The sequence below is a fragment of the Salmo salar genome, chromosome 12 (assembly GCF_965601325.2).
Source record: "Salmo salar chromosome 12, fSalSal1, whole genome shotgun sequence".
Taxonomy (NCBI): Eukaryota; Metazoa; Chordata; class Actinopteri; order Salmoniformes; family Salmonidae; genus Salmo; species Salmo salar.
Genome location: NC_138302.1, coordinates 96533772 through 96561271, shown reverse-complemented (window position 1 = coordinate 96561271; position 27500 = coordinate 96533772). Strand labels below are relative to the sequence as shown.

Below are 27500 nucleotides of genomic sequence, written 5' to 3'. Positions count from 1 at the left end.
TTATTTTTACAGTTTTCTACATTGTAGAATAATAGTGAAGACATAAAAACTATGAAATAACACATGTAGTAAGCAATAAAGTGTTAAATCAAAATATATGTTATATTTGAGATTCTTCAAAGTAGCCACCCTTTGCCTTGATGACAGCTTTGCACACTCTTGGCAAAAAAATATTAAACAAGGCAAGTCAGTTAAGAACAAATTCGATAAAAGACAATACTGTGCAGCCGTCTTCATTGACCTGGCCAAGGCTTTCGACTCTGTCAATCACTGTATTCTTATCGGCAGACTCAATTGCCTTGGTTTCTCTAATGCTTCTCGCTTGGCTTCTCGCCTGATTCACCAACTACTTCTCTGACAGAGTTCAGTGTGTCAAATCGGAGGGCCTGTTGTCCGGACCTCTGGCAGTCTCTATGGGGGTACCACAGGGTTCAATTCTCGGGCCGACTCTTCTCTGTATTTTTCGACGATGTCGCTCTTGCTGCGGGTGATTCTCTGATCCACCTCTACGCAGACGACACCATTCTGTATATACCTGGCACTTCTTTGGACACTGTGTTAACTAACCTCCAAAGGAGCTTCAATGCCAAACAACACTCCTTCTGTGGCCTCCAACTGCTCTTAAACGCTAGTAAAACCAAATGCATGCTTTTCAACCGTTCGCTGCCCGCACCCACCCACCTGACTAGCATCACTACTCTGGACGTTTCTGACCTAGAATACGTGGACAACTACAAATACCTAGGTGTCTGGCTAGACTGTAAACTCTCCTTCCAGACTCATATCAAACATCTCCAATCCAAAATCAAATCTAGAATCGACTTTCTATTTCGCAACAAAGCCTCCTTCACTCACGCTGCCAAACTTACCCTAGTAAAACTGACTATCCTACCCATCCTCGACGCTGTCATCTACAAAATAGCTTCCAATACTCTACTCAGCAAATTGGATGCAGTCTATCACAGTGCCATCCGTTTTATCACCAAAGCCCCTTATACCACCCACCACTGTGACCTGTATGCTCTAGTCAGCTGGCCCTCGCTACATATTCGTTGCCAGACCCACTGGCACCAGGTCATCTATAAGTCTATGCCAGGTAAAGCTCCACCTTATCTCAGGTCACGATAACAGCACCCACCCGTAGCACGCGCTCCAGCAGGTATATTTCACCGGTCATCCCCAAAGCCAACACCTACTTTGGCCGCCTTTCCTTCCAGTTCTCTACTGCCAATGACTGGAACAAATTGCAAAAATCACTGAAGCTGGAGACTTATATTTCCCTCACTAACTTTAAACATGAGCTATCTGAGCAGCTAACCGATTGCTGCAGCTGTAAATAGTCCATCTGTAAATAGTCCACCCAATCTACCTACCTTATCCCCATATTGTTTTTATTTACTTTTCTGCTCTTTTGCACACCAGTATTTCTACTTGCACATCATCATCTGCTCATCTATCACTCCAGTGTTAATCTGCTAAATTGTAATTACTTTGCTACTATGGCCTATTTACTGCCTTACCTCCTCACGCCATTTACACACACTGTATATAGACTTTCTTTTTTTCTATTGTGTTATTGACTGTATGCTTGTTTATTCCATGTGTAACTCTGTGTAGCTGTTTGTGTCACACTGCTTTGCTTTCTCTTGGCCAGGTCGCAGTTGTAAATGAGAACTTGTTCTCAACTAGCGTACCTGGTTAAATTTAGTGAGGGAATTATAAGTCTCCAGCTTCAGCAATTTGTGCAATTCGTTCCAGTCACTGGCAGCAGAGAACTGGAAGGAAAGGCGGCCAAAGGAGGTGTTGGCTTTGGGGATGACCAGTGAGATACCCACCTGCAGCATGCGCTCCAGCAGGTATGTTGTTATCGTGACCAGTGAGCTGAGATAAGGCGGAGCTTTACCTAGCTTACCTGGTTAAATAAAGGTGAAATAAAAAAATACCCAATGACGGCCTACCAAAAGGCCTCCTGCGGGGACCTGGGCTGGCATAAAAAAATAAGTATATATAAATATATATATACACATATATGTTTACCCGACGCAAGCCCCACTGGTAAAAAAAAAAAAAAAGTATATATATATATATATATATATATATATATATATATATATATATATATATATACTTTTTTTTTTTTTTACCCACAGTTGAAGTCGGAAGTTTACATACACCGTAGCCAAATACATTTAAACTCCGTTTTTCACAATTCCTGACATTTAATCCTAGTAAGAATTTCCTGTCTTAGGTCAGTTCGCAACAATCATCACTTTATTTTAAGAATGTGAAATGTCAGAATAATAGTAGAGAGAATTATTTCTTTCAGTTTTTATTTCTTTCATCACATTCTCAGTGGGTCAGAAGTTTACATACACTCAATTAGTATTTGGTAGCATTGCCTTTAAATTGTTTAACTTGGGTCAAACGTTTTGGGTAGCCTTCCACAAGCTTCCCACAATAAGTTGGGTGAATTTTGGCCCATTCCTCCTGACAGAGCTGGTGTAACTGAGTCAGGTTTGGAGGCCTCCTTGCTCGCACACACATTTTCAGTTCTGCCCACAAATGTTCTATAGGATTGAGGTCAGGGCTTTGTGATGGCCACTCCAATACCTTGACTTTGTTGTCCTTAAGCCATTTTGCCACAACTTTGGAAGTATGCTTGGGGTCATTGTCCATTTGGAAGACCCATTTGTGACCAAGCTTTAACTCCCTGACTGATGTCTTGAGATGTTGCTTCAATATATCCACATCATTTCCCTTCCTCATAATGCTATCCGTTTTGTGAAGTGCACCTGTCCCTCCTGCAGCAATGCACCCCCACAACATGATGCTGCCACCCCCGTGCTTCACGGTTGGGATGGTGTTCTTTGGCTTGCAAGCCTCCCCCTTTTTCCTCCAAACATAACGATGGTCATTATGGCCAAACAGTTCTATTTTTGTTTCATCAGACCAGAGGACATTTCTCCAAAAAGTACGATCTTTGTCCCCATGTGCAGTTGCAAACCGTTGTCTGGCTTTTTTATGGTGGTTTTGGAGCAGTGGCTTCTTCCTTGCTGAGCGGCCTTTCAGGTTATGTCGATATATGACTCGTTTTACTGTGGATAGAGATACTTTTGTACCTGTTTCCTCCAGCATCTTCACAAGGTCCTTTGCTGTTGTTCTGGGATTGATTTGCACTTTTCGCACCAAAGTACATTCATCTCCAGGAGAAAGAACGCGTCTCCTTCCTGAGCGATATGATGGCTGTGTGGTCCCATGATGTTTATAGTTGCGTACTATTGTTTATACAGATTAACGTACCTTCAGGCATTTGAAAATTGCTCCCAAGGATGAACCAGACCTGTGGAGGCCTACAATTATTTTTCTGAGGTCTTGGCTGATTTCTTTTGATTTTCCCATGATGTCACTGAGTTTGAAGGTAGGCCTTGAAATACATCCACAGGTACACCTCCAATTGACTCAAATGATGTCAATTCGCCTATCAGAAGCTTATAAAGCCATAACATCATTTTCTGTTTTAAAGGCACAGTCAATTTACTGTATGTAAACTTCTGACCCACTGGGATTGTGATACAGTGAATTATAAGTGAAATAATCTGTCTGTAAACAACTGTTGGAAAAACTACTTGTGTCATGCACAAAGTAGATTTCCTAACCGACTTGCCAAAACTATAGCTGGTTAAGAAGAAATTTGTGGTGTGGTTGAAAAACGAGTTTTAATGACTCCAACCTAAGTGTATGTAAACTTCCAACTTCAACTGTATATATACAACAACAAAAAATATTCCAGCCCCTGTCCCCGCAGGCCTTTTGGTGGGCCGTCATTGTAAATAAGAATTAGTTGTTAACTGACTTGCCTAGTTAAATATTTTTTTAGATATATAGGACAAAACACACACCACGACAAGAGAGACTCCACAACACTACACAAAGAGAGACACCACAACACTACATAAAGAGAGAGACCACAACACTACATAAAGAGAGACAACACAACACTACATAAAGAGAGACACCACAACACTACATAAAGAGAGACTCCACAACACTACATAAAGAGAGACAACACAACACTACATAAAGAGAGACACCACAACACTACATAAAGAGAGACACCACAACACTACATAAAGAGAGACACCACAACACTACATAAAGAGAGACACCACAACACTACATAAAGAGAGACACCACAACACTACATAAAGAGAGACACCACAACACTACATAAAGAGAGACTCCACAACACTACATAAAGAGAGACTCCACAACACTACATAAAGAGAGACTCCACAACACTACATAAAGAGAGACACCACAACACTACATAAAGAGAGACACCACAACACTACATAAAGAGAGACTCCACAACACTACATAAAGAGAGAGACACCACAACACTACATAAAGAGAGACTCCACAACACTACATAAAGAGAGACACCACAACACTACATAAAGAGAGACTCCACAACACTACATAAAGAGAGACACCACAACACTACATAAAGAGAGAGACACCACAACACTACATAAAGAGAGACTCCACAACACTACATAAAGAGAGACACCACAACACTACACAAAGACAGACACCACAACACTACATAAAGAGACACACCACAACACAAAGACAGACACCACAACACTACATAAAGAGAGACACCACAACACTACATAAAGAGAGACACCACAACACTACATAAAGAGAGACACCACAACACTACATAAAGAGAGACACCACAACACTACATAAAGAGAGACACCACAACACTACATAAAGAGAGACAACACTACATAAAGAGAGACAACACTACATAAAGAGAGACACCACAACACTACATAAAGAGAGACACCACAACACTACATAAAGAGAGACGCCACAACACTACATAAAGAGAGACACCACAACACTACATAAAGAGAGACACCACAACACTACATAAAGAGAGACACCACAACACTACATAAAGAGAGAGACACCACAACACTACATAAAGAGAGACACCACAACACTACATAAAGAGAGACACCACAACACTACATAAAGAGAGACTCCACAACACTACATAAAGAGAGACACCACAACACTACATAAAGAGAGACACCACAACACTACATAAAGAGAGACACCACAACACTACATAAAGAGAGACACCACAACACTACATAAAGAGAGACGCCACAACACTACATAAAGAGAGACGCCACAACACTACATAAAGAGAGAGACACCACAACACTACATAAAGAGAGACACCACAACACTACATAAAGAGAGACACCACAACACTACATAAAGAGAGACACCACAACACTACGTAAAGAGAGACACCACAACACTACATAAAGAGAGACACCACAACACTACATAAAGAGAGACTACACTACATAAAGAGAGACACCACAACACTACATAAAGAGAGACACCACAACACTACATAAAGAGAGACACCACAACACTACATAAAGAGAGAGACACCACAACACTACATAAAGAGAGACAACACTACATAGAGAGAGACACCACAACACTACATAAAGAGAGACACCACAACACTACATAAAGAGAGACACCACAACACTACATAAAGAGAGACTCCACAACACTACATAAACAGAGACACCACAACACTACATAAAGAGAGACACCACAACACTACATAAAGAGAGACACCACAACACTACATAGAGACACCACAACACTACATAAAGAGAGAGACACCACAACACTACATAAAGAGAGACACCACAACACTACATAAAGAGAGACACCACAACACTACATAAAGAGAGACACCACAACACTACATAAAGAGAGACAACACAACACTACATAAAGAGAGACTCCACAACACTACACAAAGAGAGACATCACAACACTACATAAAGAGAGACAACACAACACTACATAAAGAGAGACACCACAACACTACATAAAGAGACTCCACAACACTACATAAAGAGACACCACAACACTACACAAAGAGAGAGACACCACAACACTACATAAAGAGAGACACCACAACACTACATAAAGAGAGACACCACAACACTACATAAAGAGAGACACCACAACACTACATAAAGAGAGACTCCACAACACTACATAAAGAGAGACACCACAACACTACACAAAGAGAGACGCCACAACACTACATAAAGAGAGACACCACAACACTACATAAAGAGAGAGACACCACAACACTACATAAAGAGAGACAACACTACATAAAGAGAGACCTAAGACAACAACATAGCAAGGCAGCAACACATGACAACACAGCATGGTAGCAACACAGCATGACAACAACATGGTAGCAACACAACATGGTAGCATCACAACATTGTAGCCGCCTAATAAATGGTACAAACAGTATTTGGCACAGACAACATCACAAAGGGCAAGAAGGTAGAGACAACAATACATCACACAAAGCAGCCACAACTGTCAGTAAGAGTGTCCATGATTGAGTCTTTGAATGAAGAGATTGAGATAAAACTGTCCAGTTTGAGTGTTTGTTGCAGCTCGTTCCAGTCGCTGGCTGCAGTGAACTGAAGAGAGGAGCGACCCAGGGACATGTGCTTTGGGGACCTTTAACAGAATGTGACTGGCAGAACGGTGTTGTATGTGGAGGATGAGGGCTGCAGTAGATATCCCAGATAGGGGGGAGGGAGGCCTAAGAGGGTTTTATAAATAAGCATCAACCAGTGGGTCTTGCGACGGGTATACAGAGATGTCCAGATTACAGAGAAGTCTATAAGGCAAAAGGTGGCTAATTTGAAGAATCGAAAATCGAAAATAATTTTGACTTGTTTAACACTTTTTTGGTCACTACATGATTCCATATGTGTTATTTCATAGTTCTGATGTTTTCACTATTATTCTACAATGTAGAAAATCATAGAAATAAAGAACAACCCTGGAATGAGTTGGTGTGTCCAAACTTTTGACTGGTACTGTATGTTTTTTACATATTGATACTTGGAGTCAAGGTATCGATTTGTCACTACAAATCGACACTAATCACTACATAGACATTGTTGACGTAAGGTAAAGCACAGGACAGCAGGATGTTCCTCTTGCCATCCTCAGCAAGACTGATGGACAGGAGACAGATTCAGACTGACGACATACTTCCTGTATACCATGGCTATTTAACACCGGTTATGGAGGGCTGAAACCCGTCTGGTTTTCATTCCCTCATTTTAATCAAGGACTGATTCAGACCTGGGTGAGTGACGGACCTACCAGGTAGGAAGGAAAAACATGAGCTAGTACTTTGCCCGTGTACCGTGTAGACCTATATCAGTCCCTCCAGGATGGCGTGATCGTAAACGTTATTTTGATTTTTAGGAATTATCTTTGAAAGACAGGGTCCTGAAAAAGGGATGTTTCTTTTTTTGTTGAGTTTATTTACATGACTGGTAACTGAAGTCAGTGCTGATGATGTTGTAATTTGAGTCGTGATGAGCAGAGTTTTGAGACATTCCTACTGGTGAACACATATTTCCTAGGTCACGTTACTACACAATTCCAGCTTAATGACTGTTTTTATTGGTTATTTGGGAATTTACTACTTAATAGCTATGAAAAAGTATCTTGCTACCGACTGGCAGCTTTGGTGTCGCCGAGAAGGGGGGGGGGGGGGGGGGGGGGGGGCTGTGTGGGGAAAACGACACGTGAGCGGACACCAGAACGGCAGGGAGAATGGCTGCGGAATATTGCGGGCGCCCTATGAATGAGGCGATTGGCTAAAAAGCTCGGGAGGTTGTTGCAGAGAACGAGTCAAAATGTAGATCAGGCACCAGCGCAGGATGCAGCGTTGGGTCTTTCCTCCCTTCACGTGGCTCTTCAGGGCCGATTCACCCATGCTCACAATGTCAAAGTCTGACGCATTTTTTGTACCTTACACGCTTGTGGGTTGGTGGGGTCCAGTAATGTAGTGGTAAAAAAGGTGAGTAAAACTATACTGAACAAAAATATAAAGGCAACATGTAAAGTGTTGGTCCCATGTTCCATGAGTTGAAATAAAAGATCCCACAAATGTTCCTTAAGCACAAAAAGGCAGGATCTACATTTTCCTGGCATTTTAGCGATCGATGTGACGCTTGGCGGCGCCTAGTCAGTCAGTTCTGTACCTGCCTGGCTGAGTGGCGGTGGAATGAGCGAGCTCACCTGGCAACCAGAGAAACACGTGAGGCAATAAAACTCTGTAGTCTGCCTGGAATTTAATTCGCGAGACCAATACATTTTTATATTTTCATAAACATATTTGATCATTATCTGTTCTCCTCTTAAATTTTAACTCAAGTGCTAACTTGTGAAAAATGTCTGATTTTCAAGGTATTCCAGTACTTGAATTTCAGAGTACCAAATAGAAGTACTTTAAGAAGCTGAAGCACCTTGTGTGGACCCTGCGGACTGGATATTATGTAGCGTACTCACATAGGGTGTTGTCTCTCTGGAACCATGGGTAAGTCTGCAAGTCCTTTACCCCAGGTGACCGCAAAAGACTGGATCTCTTCCTCTGACAGCACACAATCACCATCGTCATCACCCTGGAGGACAGAAAACACATTATAGTCCCATCATCATCACCCTGGAGGACAGAAAACACATTATAGTCCCGTCATCATCACCCTGGAGGACAGAAAACACATTACAGTCCCGTCATCATCACCCTGGAGGACAGAAAACACATTACAGTCCCGTCATCATCACCCTGGAGGACAGAAAACACATTACAGTCCTGTCATCACCCTGGAGGACAGAAAACACATTACAGTCCCGTCATCATCACCCTGGAGGACAGAAAACACATTACACATTACAGTCCTGTCATCATCACCCTGGAGGACAGAAAACACATTACAGTCCTGTCATCATCACCCTGGAGGACAGAAAACACATTATAGTCCCGTCATCATCACCCTGGAGGACAGAAAACACATTACAGTCATGTCATCATCACCCTGGAGGACAGAAAACACATTATAGTCCCGTCATCATCACCCTGGAGGACAGAAAACACATTACAGTCCCGTCATCATCACCCTGGAGGACAGAAAACACATTACAGTCCCGTCATCATCACCCTGGAGGACAGAAAACACATTACAGTCCTGTCATCATCACCCTGGAGGACAGAAAACACATTACAGTCCTGTCATCATCACCCTGGAGGACAGAAAACACATTACAGTCCTGTCATCATCACCCTGGAGGACAGAAAACACATTACAGTCCTGTCATCATCACCCTGGAGGACAGAAAACACATTACAGTCCTGTCATCATCACCCTGGAGGACAGAAAACACATTACAGTCCCGTCATCATCACCCTGGAGGACAGAAAACACATTACAGTCCCGTCATCATCACCCTGGAGGACAGAAAACACATTACAGTCCTGTCATCATCACCCTGGAGGACAGAAAACACATTACAGTCCTGTCATCATCACCCTGGAGGACAGAAAACACATTACAGTCCTGTCATCATCACCCTGGAGGACAGAAAACACATTACAGTCCTGTCATCAAACTGTAAAGCTAAAGAGAGAGAGAGAAATACTTATTTATGAGGCTCTTTAATTTTTATAATAATATTTTTTATTTAATTAAATGTATCGACTGAAGAGTCCACAATGCAACAGCAGTAGTGTTGTACCTGTATACATGATTATATGTACTGTTATTATTACTACTGGAATGAACTGGATTTCATTATCCTCATTGTACTGTATTTACTGAAATGCTGTACCACTATAACGCTTTGGCAATATCTACAAATCTAATTTCACGTCAATACAGAAATCAATCTGAGAGAGAGACAGAGAGGGAAAGTCAGAGACAGGGAGAGAGAGAGAGAGAGAGAGAGAGAGAGAGAGAGAGAGAGAGAGAGAGAGAGAGAGAGAGAGAGAGAGAGAGAGAGAGAGAGAGAGACAAGACAGAGGGAGAGAGAGAGAGAGAGAGAGAGACGACAAGACAGAGGGAGAGAGGTGGAGAGAGGTGGAGAGATGGCTACTCTCTCATCTCCTCTCTATGAATTGCTGGCCAAAGAGGACCACAATGGGAAAAAAGGCTTTGTGTTAACCTCAATGACAATAACATTAGCAGTGTGAATTGTGTTTTTAAATAAATCTTACATGTCCAAATTGTACCATTTACAACCTCAAACATGTTACCAAACAGTTCCCTTGTATGATGTACTGTTGTAACCCAGGATTGGTGTTAAAACAAATGAAACACTAAATGTTTTACCTCAGGGCTGTTGCATGGCTGTGAGCCTCTACCCTGAACCTGTCCCTGACCATGGTGTGTGGATGGCTGTCTCTGCAGGTAGGTCTTCAGAGACTCAGCCTTCAGTCCCTTCCCGTGCAGTGCAGTCTGGGCTGCAGAGCCACAGGCTGCCAACATGCCCACACGCTCAAACCAGTGCTGCAGCTCCGTCTGATTACCTACGGTGAAAGGCCAAGAGGAACAGAAGCCACGGTTAAACACATACACTGACAGAAGTTTAACATAACACCAGTGGTGTAAAATACTTTAAAGTACTACTGAAGTAGTTTTTGGGGGGGTATCTGTACTTTACTATTTATATTTTTGACAACTTTCACTTCACTACATTCCTAAAGAAAATAATGTACTATTTAATCAATACATTTTCCCTGACACACAAACGTACTCGTTACATTTTAAATGCTTAGCAGGACAGGAAAATAGTCCAATTCATACAGTTATTTTGGGCCGGCAGGTGGCCTAGTGGTTAGGTGGCCTGGTCCCCGAGCTGACAAGGTAAAGATCTGTCGTTCTGACCCTGAACAAGTCAGTTAACCCACTGTTCCTAGGCCGTCATTGTAAATACAAATGTGTTCTTAACTGACTTGCCTAGTTAAATAAAATACAAAAATCAAGAGAACATGCCTCTGATCTGGCAGACTCACTAAACACACATGCTTCATTTGTAAATGATGTCAGTGTTGGAGTGTCCCCCCCCCCCCCGCCTATAAAACTAAAATAAGAAAATGGTGCCGTCTGGTTTGCTTAATATAAGAAATTTGAAATTATTTACGCTTTTACTTTTGATACTTAAGTACATTTAAAACCAAATACTTTTAGACTTTTACTCAAGTAGTATTTTACTGGATGACTTTCACTTTCACTTGAATAATTTTCTATGAAAGTATCTTTACTTTTACTCAAATATGACAATTGGGTACTTTTTCCACCACTGTATAACACCTAAACTAGATCAAATGCTAATTAAACAAATAATCGTATCACTCACCTGATACCAGACTGCTGTCAGACAGGATGGGGTAGAGAGCTGCCCACAGAACAACGTCTGCCACTGAAACCATCTCCTAAAACGCACAGCCCAGTTCAATCAATCATTCACATGTATTCAGAAAGCCCTTTTCACAACTATTGTCACTTTACAGTAACATACAAGCAGAAGTTAATTACACTATATTTGACATTCATGTGTGTTTTCCAATCGGATTTAAAGGTGTGTGTTGAGTTGTGAAGGTGTGTGTGTTGAGTTGTGAAGGTAGGTGTTGAGTTGTGAAGGGGTGTGTGTGTGTTGAGTTGTGAAGGGGTGTGTGTGTGTTGAGTTGTGAAGGGGTGTGTGTGTGTGTGTGTGTGTGTTGTGAAGGTGTGTGTGTGTGTGTGTGTGTGTGTGTGTGTGTTGTGAAGGTGTGTGTGTTGTGAAGGTGTGTGTGTGTGTTGAGTTGTCGTACAGCAGTGAGGAACAACGTGGTCCTCTTGCTCAGGCTCTGGTCCAGGTAGCTGAGAGGTCCCTGTAGAACCCTGGTGGTTTGTGCTCCTTTTCCCTGCAGCACCACCATGTGAAGGGCCTGCATCACTGCAGGCTGGAGACAAGAATAACTTTATTAATATTATATAATAGAATAGAAAACAAACATCTGTACAACAGAGAACAAGCGTTAGGGACTCCGGAAGAGGCGCAGCGGTCTAAGGCACAGCATCGCAGTGCTTGAGGCGTCACTACAGACCCGGGTTCAATCCCGGGCTGTGTCGCAGCCGGCCGCGACCGGAAACCCATGAGGCGGGGCAGAATTGTCCGTGTTAGGGGAGGGTTTGGCCGTCCGGGATGTCCTTGTCCCATCGCACTCTAGCGACTCCTGTGACTCCAACACGGTCGCCAGGTGTATGGTGTTTCCTCAGAGACATTGGTGCGGCTGGCTTCCGGGTTAAGCGAGCAGTGTGTCAAGAAGCAGTGCTGCTTGGCACGGTCGTGATTCCGGAGGACGCATGGCTCTCAGACTTCGCCTCCCCTGAGTCCATACGGGAGTTAAAGACTCAAACAACCAATTGGATATCATGAAATTTGGGAAGATAAAGGAGTAAAAAGTAAAACATTAAATAAAGAACAAGTGTTAAGATACCAAATGCAAAGATTAAAACAGAATGTGATTTGTCTATATGTTCAATTAATATACATGGTATATTTATTTATTGTACACTTCCAGGAAGTCACTACGAATGGGAGCATCGTGGCTGATGATTTCCAGGAAGTCACTACGAATGGGAGAATCGTGGCTGATGATTTCCAGGAAGTCACTACGAATGGGAGAATCGTGGCTGATGATTTCCAGGAAGTCACTACGAATGGGAGAATCGTGGCTGATGATTTCCAGGAAGTCACTACGGATGAGAGCACCGTGGCTGATGATTTCAAGGAAGTCACTATGGATGAGAGCACCGTGGCTGATGATTTCCAGGAAGTCACTATGGATGGGCGCATCATGGCTGATGATTTATCAGACATTCTTACCTGTAGTTCTGTAGCTTCCCATTCCAGCCACTGGTTGACGATATCACTGGATTCCTGTCCATTCACCTCTATCAGGTATCTAAGGAAGGACACATGGATTAAAAGACTGGATGACTGAGGAATCTCTACAACGACACAGACCAGGTAATCACACAGCTACAGCATTAAATCAGTTGGCTTAACGACGACACAGATAATATACAGTTGGCTGGGTTTTCCGTGCTTCGGCAAGACAGAACAGCTACGTCCGGTAAGACGAGGGGTGGTGGTGTGTGTCTATTTGTCAATACCAGCTGGTGCGTGATGTCTAATATTAAGGAAGTTTCAAGGTATTGCTCGCCTGAGGTAGAGTATCTCATGATAAGCTGTAGTCCACACTATCAACCAAGAGAGTTTTCATCTATATTTTTCGTAGCTGTCTATTTACCAACACAAACCGATGCTGGCACTAAGACCGCACTCAACGAGCTGTATAAAGCGGTAAGCAAACAAGAAAATGGCCATCCAGAAGTGGCGCTCCTAGTGGCCGGGGACTTTAATGTAGGCAAACTTAAATTCATTTTACCTCATTTCTACCAGCATGAAGAAAAAAAAACACCTTTACTCCACACACAGAGAGGAAGCTCTCCTTCGCCCTCCATTTAACAAATTCCTGCTTACAAGCAAAAACTAAAGCAGGAAGTACCAGTGACTCGCTCAATACGGAAGTGGTCAGATGACGCGGATGCTACGGTACAGGACTGTTTTGCTAGCGCAGACTGGAATATGTTCCGGGATTCCTCCAATGGCATTGAAGAGTATACCACCTCAGTCACTGGCTCCATCATTAAGTGCATCGACGTCGTCCCCACAGTGACCGTACGTACATATCCCAACCAGAAGCCATGGATTACATGCAACATCCGCACCAAGCTAAAGGCTAGAGCTGCCGCTTTCAAGGAGCCGGACACTAATCCGGAATCTTATAAGAAATCTTACTATGCCCTCAGACGAACCATATAACAGAAAAAGCGTCAATAGAGGTCTAAAATGTAATCCTACTACACTGGCTGACACTCGTTGGACGTGACAGGGCTTGCAAACTATTACGGACTACAAAGGGAAACCCAGCCGCAAGCTGCCCAGTGACACGAGCCTACCAGACGGGCTAAATGCCTTTTATGCTCGCTTCGAGGCAAGCAACACTGAAGCATGCATGAGAACACAAGCTGTTCCGGACAACTGTGTGATCACGCTCACTGTAGCCGATGTGAGCAAGACATTTAAACAGGTCAACATTCACAAGGCCTAGATGGATTACCAGGACGTGTCCTCAAAGCACGCATGGACCAACTGGCAAGTGTCTCCACTGACATTTTCAATCTCTCCCTGACCGAGTCTGTGATGCCTACATGTTTCAAGCAGACCACCATAGTCCCTGTGCCCAAGAAAGCGAAGGTAACCTGCCTAAATGACTACCGCCCCTTAGCACTTACGTCGGTAGCCATGAAGTGCTTTGAAAGGCTGGTCATGGCTCACATCAACACCATCATCCCGGAAACCCTATACCCACTCCAATTCACATGACGCAATTTCAATCACACTCCACACTGCCCTTTCCCAACACCTATGTGAGAATGCTGTTCATTGACTTCAGCTCAGCGTTCAACACAATAGTCCCCACAAAGCTCATCACTAAGCTAAGGACCCTGGGACTAAAAACCTTCCTTTGCAACTGGATCCTGGATTTCCTGACGGAAATTCCTACCACCCCCAGATGGTGAGGGTAGGCGGCAACAACACATCTGTCACGCTGATCCTCAACACGGGGGCCCCTCAGGGGTGCATGCTTAGTCCCCTCCTGTACTCCCTGTTCACCCACGACTGCGTAGCCAAGCACGACTCCAACACCATCATTACGTTTCCTGACGACAAAACGATGGTAGGCATGATCACCGACAACGACGAGACAGCCTATAGGGTGGAGATCAGAGACCTGGCAGTGTGGTGGCAGGATAACAACCTCTCCCTCGACGTGAGCAAGACAAAGGAGATGATCGTGGACTACAGGAAAAGGAGGGCCGAACACACCCCCATTCACGTTGACGGAGCTGTAGTGGAGAGGGTTGAGAGTTTCAAGTTCCTTGGTATCCACATCACCATGAAAATATCATGGTCCAAACACAGAAAGTCGTGAAGAGGGCACAACAACGCCTTTCCCCCTCAGGAGATGGAAAAGATTTTGCATGGGTCCCCAGATCCTCAAAAAGTTCTACAGCTGCACAATCGAGAGCATCCTGACCGGTTGCATCACTGCCTGGTACGGCAACTGCTCGGCATCTGACCACAAGGCACTACAGAGGGTAGTGCGTACAGCCCAGTACATCACTGGGGCCAAACTTCCTGCCATCCAGGACCTATATACTAGGCAGTTTCAGAGGAAAGCCCAAAAGACTCCAGTCACCCAAGTCATAGACTGTTCTCTCTGCTACCCCACGACAAGCAGTACCGTAGCGCCAAGTCTAGGTCCAAAAGGCTCCTTAACAGCTTCTACTCCCAAGCCATAAGACTGCTGAACAATTAATCAAAATGGCCACCTGGACTATTTATATTGACCCCCCCTTTGTTTTTACACTGCTGCTACTCGCTGTTTATTATCTATGCCTCGTCACTTTACCCCTACCTACGTGTAAAAAATTACCTCCACTAACCTGTACTCCCTGCACATTGACTCGGTACCGGTACCCCCTGTATATAGCCTCGTTATTATTATTTTATCGTGTTACTTTTATTACATTTTTTACTTTAGTTTATTTTGTACAATTTTCTTAACTCTATTTCTTGAACTGTATTGTTGGTTAAGGGTTTGTAAGTAAGCATTTCACTGTAAGGTCTACACCTGTTGTATTCGGCGCATGTGACAAATAACATTTGATTAGATTAGATCATATCCATTCCGATCTTTAGAACTGCCTAGAGAGTAAAGGTGTAAATGTCTGAGGCTATATAATGGAGGAATGATATAGTATGTTAGTATAGATGGTAGAGCAGGGGTACTGACTGGCAGATGGAGTTGGGGCTGAAGAGGTATGTTCCACTGGGGAGGAGCAGAGCAGGCAGGGCTGGACGGCTGAGGTAGGGCACCACTCTCTCTGTAAACACAACAACATACAACCATTAGCCTACAGATCATTAATAATAATAATAGATTGTACTTTTCTATACACCCAAAACACTTTACATAGTAAGGAAGCTTCACCTCACCCACCATCAAAGTACAGGTAAGAGTTAACAACTCAACCAACATATTCGCCATCAACCACGTTTCATGAAGTTGCCCTTAAACCTAGTAGTAAAGTTTGTTATTACACAGTAATGGAGTTGTGTTTTTCCCCCCCTGAAACAGATCATGAAGAAATGTCCTTTGGAGGGCTAAACATTGAAAGTGGATCTTAAAGTTTTAAAGGGATCATTGGTCACATATTCAGTCGTCATCATCAATTCTTTGAATTCATTTTAATCTGAAAACTAATCAGAACTCAATCCGATAAGACCTATTGTTACACAGTCTATGGACGGGTAAGACCGAGGATGATTGGCAATAATCTGTGTGGTAGCTACTAGCTAGCTTAATGTGTCTGTTAGGGTTGCCTGGATAGACAGAGGACTAGAGAGAGAGGACTAGAGAGAGAGGACTAGAGAGAGAGGACTAGAGAGAGAGGACTAGAGAGAGAGGACTAGAGAGAGAGAGGACTAGAGAGAGAGAGGACTAGAGAGAGAGGACTAGAGAGAGAGGACTAGAGAGAGAGGACTAGAGAGAGAGGACTAGAGAGAGAGGACTAGAGAGAGAGGACTAGAGAGAGAGGACTAGACATTCTTGTCTGGCCAAGTCTCAGTTTGTCCTTTCTGTCAGTGTGTGTTGTCTGTCTGTCTATGGGAGAATCTCGATTGAATTCTCCTCGCGTCCTCTCTCCCCGACTCCTTCTCAAAACTCATTTATGAGGAGGTCAGAGGGGAGGGACCTCTGGCTTTCTCGTCCAATGGGTTTTGAGGAGGCGGCGAAGATATAGGATGTGAGGAGAATTCAATCAGGGGCGGCAGGTGGCCTAGTGGTTGGAGCGTTGGGCCAGTAACCAAAAGGTTGCTAGATCGAATCCCCGAGCTGACAAGGTAAAAATATGTTGTTCTGCCCCTGAACAAGGCAGTTAACCCACTGTTCCTAGGCTGTCATTGAAAATAAGAATTTGTTCTTAACTGACTTGCCTAGTTAAATACATTTGAAATAAAAATCGAGATTCTCCCTATATGATCGAACAGCTCACAAGGACCCCACAGCGAAAGATGTTAGGGTGGACAGGCTGGACTGTATGACAGAGAGCCCTGTCAGTCTATATCATCACTGCTGAGCTCAGGAGGATCAGATCACATAGCTGGACAGTTCAAGCTACAAAACAATCAGCTCATGGAGCAGCTCAATCATGGAGAAGCTTCAGAGAGATGGAGAGACAGAGAGAGCAGGTATTATGATCGTCCAACATAGGAGGCACCTTCTGCTTTGGGGAAGACACATGATAACCTTGTTGTGTACTGCTGGCTTGGCAGTTATGACATAAGGGCATTTCCACGGCAACAGAATGATGGTGAGAGTCAGATTTTTCACTTTAAAATGTCAAACAAGAACCAATGATTGCAAAGTTAAACAAGCCATACAACTCTATGCACAAGGACTACTTTGAACAATTTCCACTGATTTGTTTTACAAAACAAATTGAAGAACAATGCAGTTGCAGAGTTTGGTAAGAGAATGATGGTTTGTTCCGTCATTCTGTTACCAAACGTTGCATCTGCAAATGTTTTGTATAATTCAACGTAGGTCTATTGCCTTTTTTCTTTTCCCTTACAATAAAAACATTACAGTGTAATCCATAGCAGCACCCACTCGTAGCACGCGCTCCAGCAGGTATATCTCACTGGTCACCCCCAAAGCCAATTCCTCCTTTGGTCGTCTCTCCTTCCAGTTCTCTGCTGCCAATGACTGGAACGAACTACAAACATCTCTGAAGCTGGAGACTCATATCTCCTCACTAGCTTTAAGCACCAGCTGTCAGAGCAGCTCACAGATCACTGCACCTGTGTGCACCTTTGTTTTCTTTTGTTCTACTGTATTATTGACTGTATGTTTTGTTTATTCCATATGTAACTCTGTGTTGTTGTATGTGTCGAATTGCTACGCTTTTTCTTGGCCAGGTCGCAGTTGTAAATGAGAACTTGTTCTCAACTAGCCTACCTGGTTAAATAAAGGGGAAATAAAATAAATAAATGTGATCAACTGTAATTTGGAGATTTGATTAGTAATAAAGTTATAGTAAGTCCAGTTACAAAATCTTCTGACAAAGTAGAAACTAATAATATAATAATAGAACCAGCCAGGTCACAAGTCAAATGATTTGCTGTATTCCTAAACAAAAACACTACATGATAACTTGAATAATTAAATAGCATATTTTAATTTGACGTTTATTATGTTACTTGTTTTTTGCTTAGTAGCCAGAGCAAAAGCTGCCGCCCGACTGGTCATGTGCTGAATGCATGGACAGTACTGATATTCTTGGGGGGAAAAAGTTACATTTGGAAATGGAGCTGAATTTTGAGAGTTATTTGACAAAGGTAAGTGTAGTATAAACTGCAGAATAAACTCTTTCTGATACTATTTACAAATCCCAATGTTTAAACCTGCATGTGACGCTCCCGAGTGGCACAGCGGTCTAAGGCATTGCATCTCAGTGCTAGAGGCGTCACTACAGACACCCTGGTTCGAATCCAGGCTGTATCACAACCGGCCATGATTGGGAGTCCCATATTGCGGCCCAGGTTTGGCCGGTATTGTAAATAATTATTAGTTCTTAACTGCCTTGCCTATATAAATATATATACACACACACATATATATATATATTTAACTAGGCAAGTCAGTATGTATATATATATATATATATATATATATATATATATATATTTATTTATTTTATATCCTTTCACTGCATCTGTCAATTACAAGATACGACCATCTCTTCATGTACAATTTGACAATTGATAGGTCTAATATTGTCACTCATCAGATTGTTGTCAATTTAATCTTGTCTACAGGCTAACTCTTACTATGTGTGAAATGAGTTTTGGTGTAGTTTGGATGGGCCGGCTGTAAAGGGTGACTGGCATCGTTTGTTTCCTGCTCATCAACTTGGATAGAGTCAAGGATATGTTTTTACATTATTGTAAAAGGTCTACTGCAACACGTATCATGGTTTCAATTCCCTTACAATACATTTGATTAGTAATAGATTTACAGTAAATAAAACAGTCTTGCTTCTTTGTACAAAGTAAAAATGGTATCAACCCGGTCAAATTATTAACATGAGCACCAACGGCTGATAAATAGGAATTACACAAACTCATCGTTATTCTATTGTTGTTCTGAATCAACCTCTTCACCTCATCATTCAGTTAGACCTCATTTAAATTCCATTGTGAAATAACTTGCACAATCATCGCCCATTCATTCAGTGGGCAGGAATCGTTGGCGTCGCTGGATAGAGTCAAGGATATGTTTTACATTATTATAAAGGCCTACTGCAACATGTATCATGTTTTTATTTCCCTTACAATACATGTGATTAGTAATAAAGTTATAGTAAATAAAACAGTCCTAAGCTGTTTCTTTTTCCAAAGTAAAACGTAAAAGAGAATGGTATCAACCCTCCAAGGAACTAATTATTTACTGTTGATAAATAGACATAATAAACTCATTATTACCCTACTGTCTCTCTAAATGAAATCAACCTCTTCACCCTCCTTATCTTTCAGTTAGGCCTAATTCAAATTACATTGTGAAGTAAGGTGCACAATTATCCATCTGTCATTCAGTGAGGAGAGAGTCGCATTAGCACCTGGCTGGGTACCAACGTCCTACAGCAGATTGCCTTGGGAGTTAAATTGGGTAAAGGTGTGAAAAAAGGCTCGAAATACTTCTCTGTTTGTGATTTCAAAACTCTGACAAATGAGCAGTATAAAATACAAACATTTAGGAAAAGTCAGGGAAGAAACAGGACATCGTTATTTTTTACTAAATCAAAACGTCAGTGGCCGTTGACCTGTGGAGGTTCTAGTGTTAAGGAACCTAAAGTCTAACTGTTCTGTGTTAGTTTACCAGTGACTGCATTCCATGTAAACAATGTAAAGCCCAGTCAATATGCAGAGGACTGTCTCTACATTGTGTTCACCTGGTGGGAAAGAGGCATACAGCAGTACCGTATATTGTTGGAACAACACAATCATGGCTGTAGCCTTTTCTGGTCAGGTCTCAGCTGTCACAGGTCAAGTTGGTCAATTCATTCATTAATTAGTGTGTGTGTGTGTGTGTGTGTGTGTGTGTGTGTGTGTGTGTGTGTGCGCAGTGGATGTGATCTTGTTTGCCAGCTCTGTGACTCACTGATTGTACTTGGGTGAATTTGTCATTACCCTTCAATCCCGAATACTGATCTTCTATTCTGAGATTCAACCAATCTCCACAGTCGTGGACTAGATGGATATGATCTGTCAGTGTCAAACCTGATGGCTCCACTTTACAAGAACAACCAAATCTGCTAGCTAACTATCCTGGTGGTATGTTTATTTATTATTTATTTTTGTACAGTACCAACGGGACATGTAAAGGTATCAATGATCGGACACACCATGTGTTAGCCAGTTAGCTAGCACGTCTAGCTAACGTTATATTCTCTTACCTTCGTGGTTGACATGTTTAACGTCACATTTGACTCCAGTAAATTCGAGGACTGCTAGCACTTTAACACAGTGCGGATTTCCGTCACTCACGAATAGTTTCATCTAGCTGCCTCTATTCAACTGCTTTTGGACTGAAATACCTAGATATAACTTGCTAAAGTACTAGATATTACAAGAAAATGTAAATATCTAACAGCATGTAACTCCGCCGGTAAGTGCTACTCAACGCGCTGATGCAACCAGGGTTCAGTTTTCCCCTTTTGCAAATGGCGCACATTGAAGTTTTCTGGAGTACGCGACATGTATTAAACCTGTAAAAATCAGACAATGTAGGACTACAATTCCCATCGGTGTGTATTGAAACGTAGCTACAACAAACTTATGCGTTCCTAACACAAAATATGATTGGTTCATGTAAAATCACATGGGATATTTTAAGCCAATCGGTGGCCAAATACGTTGATGTACCTAGACAGATCTTTTCAGCATCTGAACGAGAATGAATATTATAATAACCTACACAGGGAGTGAAGATTACAAGTCTTGTAAAAGTGCATGCAGCTGTGCACGTTTTATACCCATCGAAAGCTCAACTCTATGACAGCGTTTTTTAAAGCTGCACTACGTGACAGAGGATAAATTGCCTGACGACTCAAACTGAATTCTTCCGCTGCCTTACCGGAGGAGAAACCGGTACGGTCCGTGGGCGTTTGATGTGTTTATTAAGGAGTTTGGGTAACCAGGCAAGAGGAGAAAGCGACCATGGTGAAAATATCGCAAGGCACTGGAGGATGCGGATGCGATTATTTCGGAGAATATCGTTCGCTCGCTAGTGTACCCTGGGATCACCGTTTTTAATAGCAAAATAATTGATGACACACCGCACCGACCTCCTAAAGGTGAGAAACTGCTTGTTTTACGTTGTTCTAGCATTTAGAGACACATATTTATATATTTTATTCTGCAAAGTAATTTAGAAAATTTAAAATATCAATATTTTTTGTTATGTAGTTCACAAGTTGTCGGCGATGTATTGGAATTGTCAGTTACTATATAGCCTATGAGTTATTGAGTTCTTTTGCAACTCTATCTTTCATTTCAGAGCTCTTGTGGTGTTATTGTCAGTAAATAATACACATTGAAACACCAGAAAATCATGATTAAACAACTCTTCTATGAATAGACTATGAATAGGCCTTCATTTTATAATATCAAATCATTTCGTGGTTGTATGTAGTCAGTAGTACAGGTTAAACTCTTTGCAGTATTTATGAGGGTCCATCCCAAGCTGTTGTGGTGTCTGGAGCAGCTAAGCAGGTGTAGGCTACTGGGTGATATAGACCATCATTGGCCCTTACTGACAGAGGCTCAACTTAAAATGTTCAATATGTTTTGTTACACACATACAACACAAATTGTTTTGTTAGTGCTGTCAAATTTGAATGCTCATCATTTTCATTTTTTTTCCCTCAACCATAATACAACACAAGAATGTAACATTTTTGACCAAAGAAGTTCTCTTCATATTGTTTCGACATCCTGTATGATTTTGTTTTGTTTCAGTTGTAGGGGTCCGTCTTTTGGATGGGACGTTAAACGGGTGTCCTGACTCTCTGTGGTCACTAAAGATCCCATGTTACTTATCATAAGAGTAGGGGTGTTAACCCCGGTGTCCTGGCTAAATTGCCAATCTGGGCCTCATACCATCACGGACACCTAATGATCCCCAGCTTCCAGTGTTCTCAGTTAACTTACCTGGTAAAATAAGGGTTAAATACATTTTAAAAATCGCTTGAAAATCTACTTAGAACAGGATATGAAGCATAGCTGAGGTGTCCTTTGAGGTTGTGGGACTGAGTGAACTCGGCTTTGAGGTTTCAGATGCACTGAGGCCATCATCACACTTACTTCAGTTGTTCTATATTTCATCACTGCAGTAGAATAGTATTCTAGCATTCTCCATTTTCTCCATCCGTTTTTCTCAATTCAAACACAGAAACTATGACATCATATAATCTATAAAAGGTTTGAAGCAAGTTTGACTCTGCCTGTCAGAGAAGGCTCTTTGTCTGAAGCCTAGCCTACTGCACATTTGCATGTTTCACTTACACTACTTTGACTAAAGGTACAGCCAATAAGAAAAGCACATGATCATATGCAATGGAAACAGTTAGAAGCATTGTGTTTTCTTTCCATTTGGTCATCTTTCTCTCTGTATGAGCAGAGTGGAGTGGTAACCTACGAAGTAGGTTTGAGGAGGTAACTTTGGTCAATCCCACGTTCAACCGTTTTTTAAGCTCAGTTCTATCAGTTTGAGTGTCTGGAGCAGTGACCTTTTATGGAGAGAGAGAGAGAGAGAAGTTGCACAGGACAAAACAGGACTGGACAAAACAGGACTGGACAAAACAGGACTGGACAAAACAGGACTGGAAAAAACAGGACAAAACAGGACTGGACAAAACAGGACAGGCCACAACAGGACACTACAAGATACACTACAACATCCACAGGTGTTTCAGCTGTTTATACCATACACTGCATCCACAGGCATTTCAGCTGTTTATACCATACACTACATCCACAGGCATTTCAGCTGTTTATACCATACACTGCATCCACAGGCATTTCAGCTGTTTATACCATACACTGCATCCACAGGCGTTTCAGCTGTTTATACCATACACTGCATCCACAGGCATTTCAGCTGTTTATACCATATACTGCATCCACAGGCGTTTCAGCTGTTTATACCATACACTGCATCCACAGGCATTTCAGCTGTTTATACCATACACTGCATCCACAGGCATTTCTGCTGTTTATACCATACACTCCATCCACAGGCGTTTCAGCTGTTTATACCATACACTATATCCACAGGCGTTTCAGCTGTTTATACCATACACTGCATCCACAGGCATTTCAGCTGTTTATACCATACACTACATCCACACGCATTTCAGCTGTTTATACCATACACTACATCCACAGGCATTTCAGCTGTTTATACCATACACTGCATCCACAGGCATTTCAGCTGTTTATACCATACACTGCATCCACAGGCATTTCAGCTGTTTATACCATACACTGCATCCACAGGTGTTTCAGCTGTTTATACCATACACTACATCCACAGGCATTTCAGCTGTTTATACCATACACTACATCCACACGCATTTCAGCTGTTTATACCATACACTGCATCCACAGGTGTTTCAGCTGTTTATACCATGCACTACATCTACAGGCATTTCAGCTGTTTATACCATACACTACATCCACACGCATTTCAGCTGTTTATACCATACACTGCATCCACAGGTGTTTCAGCTGTTTATACCATGCACTACATCTACAGGCATTTCAGCTGTTTATACCATACACTACATCCACACGCGTTTCAGCTGTTTATACCATACACTGCATCCACAGGCATTTCAGCTGTTTATACCATACACTGCATCCACAGGCATTTCAGCTGTTTATACCATACACTGCATCCACAGGCATTTCAGCTGTTTATACCATACACTCCATCCACAGGCATTTCAGCTGTTTATACCATACACTGCATCCACAGGCATTTCTGCTGTTTATACCATACACTGCATCCACAGGCGTTTCAGCTGTTTATACCATACACTGCATCCACAGGCATTTCAGCTGTTTATACCATATACTGCATCCACAGGCGTTTCAGCTGTTTATACCATACACTGCATCCACAGGCATTTCAGCTGTTTATACCATACACTGCATCCACAGGCATTTCTGCTGTTTATACCATACACTCCATCCACAGGCGTTTCAGCTGTTTATACCATACACTATATCCACAGGCGTTTCAGCTGTTTATACCATACACTGCATCCACAGGCATTTCAGCTGTTTATACCATACACTACATCCACACGCATTTCAGCTGTTTATACCATACACTGCATCCACAGGCATTTCAGCTGTTTATACCATACACTGCATCCACAGGCATTTCAGCTGTTTATACCATACACTGCATCCACAGGTGTTTCAGCTGTTTATACCATACACTACATCCACAGGCATTTCAGCTGTTTATACCATACACTACATCCACACGCATTTCAGCTGTTTATACCATACACTGCATCCACAGGCATTTCAGCTGTTTATACCATACACTGCATCCACAGGTGTTTCAGCTGTTTATACCATGCACTACATCTACAGGCATTTCAGCTGTTTATACCATACACTACATCCACACGCATTTCAGCTGTTTATACCATGCACTGCATCCACAGGCATTTCAGCTGTTTATACCATACACTGCATCCACAGGCATTTCAGCTGTTTATACCATACACTGCATCCACAGGCATTTCAGCTGTTTATACCATACACTATATCCACAGGCATTTCAGCTGTTTATACCATACACTACATCCACAGGCGTTTCAGCTGTTTATACCATACACTACATCCACAGGCATTTCAGCTGTTTATACCATACACTGCATCCACAGGCATTTCAGCTGTTTATACCATACACTGCATCCACAGGCGTTTCAGCTGTTTATACCATACACTGCATCCACAGGCGTTTCAGCTGTTTATACCATACACTGCATCCACAGGCATTTCAGCTGTTTATACCATACACTGCATCCACAGGCATTTCAGCTGTTTATACCATACACTGCATCCACAGGCATTTCAGCTGTTTATACCATACACTGCATCCACAGGCATTTCAGCTGTTTATACCATACACTGTGCTCTGAACCTGTTTCTCTGTGTTGCTACAGTGTTTGAGTTTGCACTGGCTACAGGGAGGTTTAATGCACTGCAATGGTCCCTGGCCACATCACACGCTCTGTGACTGATTCACACTGCGATGTTACTGTTGCAGAAAGTGGGTCTTTGACTTGGCTGATAGCTTGTGACAGCTCCCTGCCTCCCTCCCATCCCTGGTGGATCAATGGTCTCTGTGCTCTTCATCAGCAACATCAATGGATGAGCTGCAGGCTTCTGGGATGGTGAGTGGAGGCCAGTGGGAGTCAGGTTGAATTCCAAAATGGCACCCTATTCCCTTCATAGTGCACTACTTTTGACCAGGGCCCATAGGGCTCAAATAGGGAATAGGGTGCAATTTGGGACACAAACCTCAAGACTGGGGCTCTCAGCCAATGATGTGGGGGTATCTATAGGTTCAACTAGCCTCTCGACTCTGCAGCCACAGGTTGCTGTGTTGGAGTGTTGAGTTCAAGAGACTTCTGGAAATGAAAGATTGGTTCTTATTCTAACCCATTACTGGAAAACAGACACGATTTTTCACCCTTCATGTCTTATAAACAGAGATTTATACACCTTGCACTCTTGTTCTCCAGAAAGGAACAGTATGAGCAACAGCCTGACAATCCGTCCTGTTCCTCTGAAGTCAGAGACATTTTAATAACAAAACATACAATGAAAGGTAAGGTGATGTCAGGTTGACTTAGGCTTTCTCCCAAATGGCACCCTTTTCCCTATTTAGTGCACTACTTTTGACCAGGGCCAAAATGTTTTATTTAACTAGGCAAGTCAGTTAAGAACAAATTCTTATTTACAATGACGACCTACACCGGCCAAACCCAGACGACGCTGGGCCAATTGTGCGCCTCCCTATGGGACTCCAAATCACATCCAGTTGTGATACAGCCTGGATTCGAACCAGGATGTCTGTAGTGACCCCTCTAGCACTGAGATGCAATGCCTTAGACCGCTGCGCCACTTGGGAGCCCCTGAGTGCGGTAGTGCACTATATAGGGAATAGGGTGGAATTTGGGACGAAGACTTATTGTAATGCTAAGCTTCCGGTCCCTAATGGTCCTAAAAAAAAAGAGAGTGTGCCGTGAACCTGTTATGGCCCTGCTGGTGGCTTTTAGAAAGCATTAGTAAGGATTATAAATTACAACACATTGCATAAACCTACGCAAAAAAATGCAGTTATAGCTTACATTTTTTTTAATGATATAAATCTATTTCTCAAACACAAGTCTCACTATGAAATCCAAATACATGGAAAGTGAAAAACTTTAAATGAATATCAACCTATTTCTGAATAGTCCAGTGAGGTTTGGAGAATATTTCCAGAAAGTCACATGCTACAAAGGTGTCAAGTCAAGTCATTTAGTCCTTATTGAGTAACAGCCACAGGTTGAGGATGATTGCAACATGGATTTGCAATAATGCTGAGTTCTACAGGTTAACAAAATGTATTGAGCAGATCCACCCTCTCTCTCTCTCACACACACACACGCGCACACACGCACACACGCACAGACACACACACACACACACACACACACACACACACACACACACACACACACACACACACACACACACACACACACACACAGTCATGTTGTATCCAAATAGGATGGAGTGTCATTGCAGGTCATGGAGGGCCAACTGTTGATCAATTAATATACATTTTGTAGGGGTTGATACATTTTTTGTAAGGATAAATTAAGTCTGACATTTTAAAGTGGAAATTACAAACTTTAGAAGCCTTTTTAAAACTCGAAAAACAAAACATTTCCATTTCCTGCAATGCAGGAAAATTCTCTGAGACAGCATAGTGATCAAATGAAGGAAGTACATCTGTATGTGCATGGCCCACACCACCATATCCTTGATGTCGCCAGCACCACAACTAACTGAGTATTGATGTCACCAGCACCATAACTGAGTATTGATGTCACCAGCACCACAACTAACTGAGTATTGATGTTGCCAGCACCACAACTAACTGAGTATTGATGTCACCAGCACCACAACTAACTGAGTATTGATGTCACCAGCACCACAACTAACTGAGTATTGATGTCACCAGCACCACAACTAACTGAGTATTGATGTCACCAGCACCACAACTAACTGAGTATTGATGTTGCCAGCACCAC

General features: G+C 42.4%; 2 protein-coding genes across 3 annotated transcripts in view; one reads left to right on the top strand and one right to left on the bottom strand.

Moving 5' to 3' along the window:
* mars1 (methionyl-tRNA synthetase 1) overlaps positions 1–20832 on the bottom strand; it is a 67397-nt gene extending 46565 nt beyond the window's left edge. The window contains 7 exon segments of the mRNA XM_082959494.1: positions 8449–8561; positions 10266–10462; positions 11293–11368; positions 11747–11878; positions 12805–12883; positions 15845–15935; positions 20568–20832. Coding sequence (XP_082815620.1) covers positions 8449–8561; positions 10266–10462; positions 11293–11368; positions 11747–11878; positions 12805–12883; positions 15845–15935; positions 20568–20670 — 791 coding nt within the window. The 5' untranslated portion in view covers positions 20671–20832.
* Positions 20833–21105: 273 nt separating this feature from the next.
* Positions 21106–27500, top strand: part of arhgap9 (Rho GTPase activating protein 9) — a 60515-nt gene continuing 54120 nt past the window's right edge. For both annotated transcript variants that reach the window (XM_045691932.2, XM_045691930.2), the window contains exon 1: positions 21106–21467. The gene's annotated coding sequence lies outside the window, so the exon portion shown is untranslated. The remainder of the gene's footprint in view (positions 21468–27500) is intronic.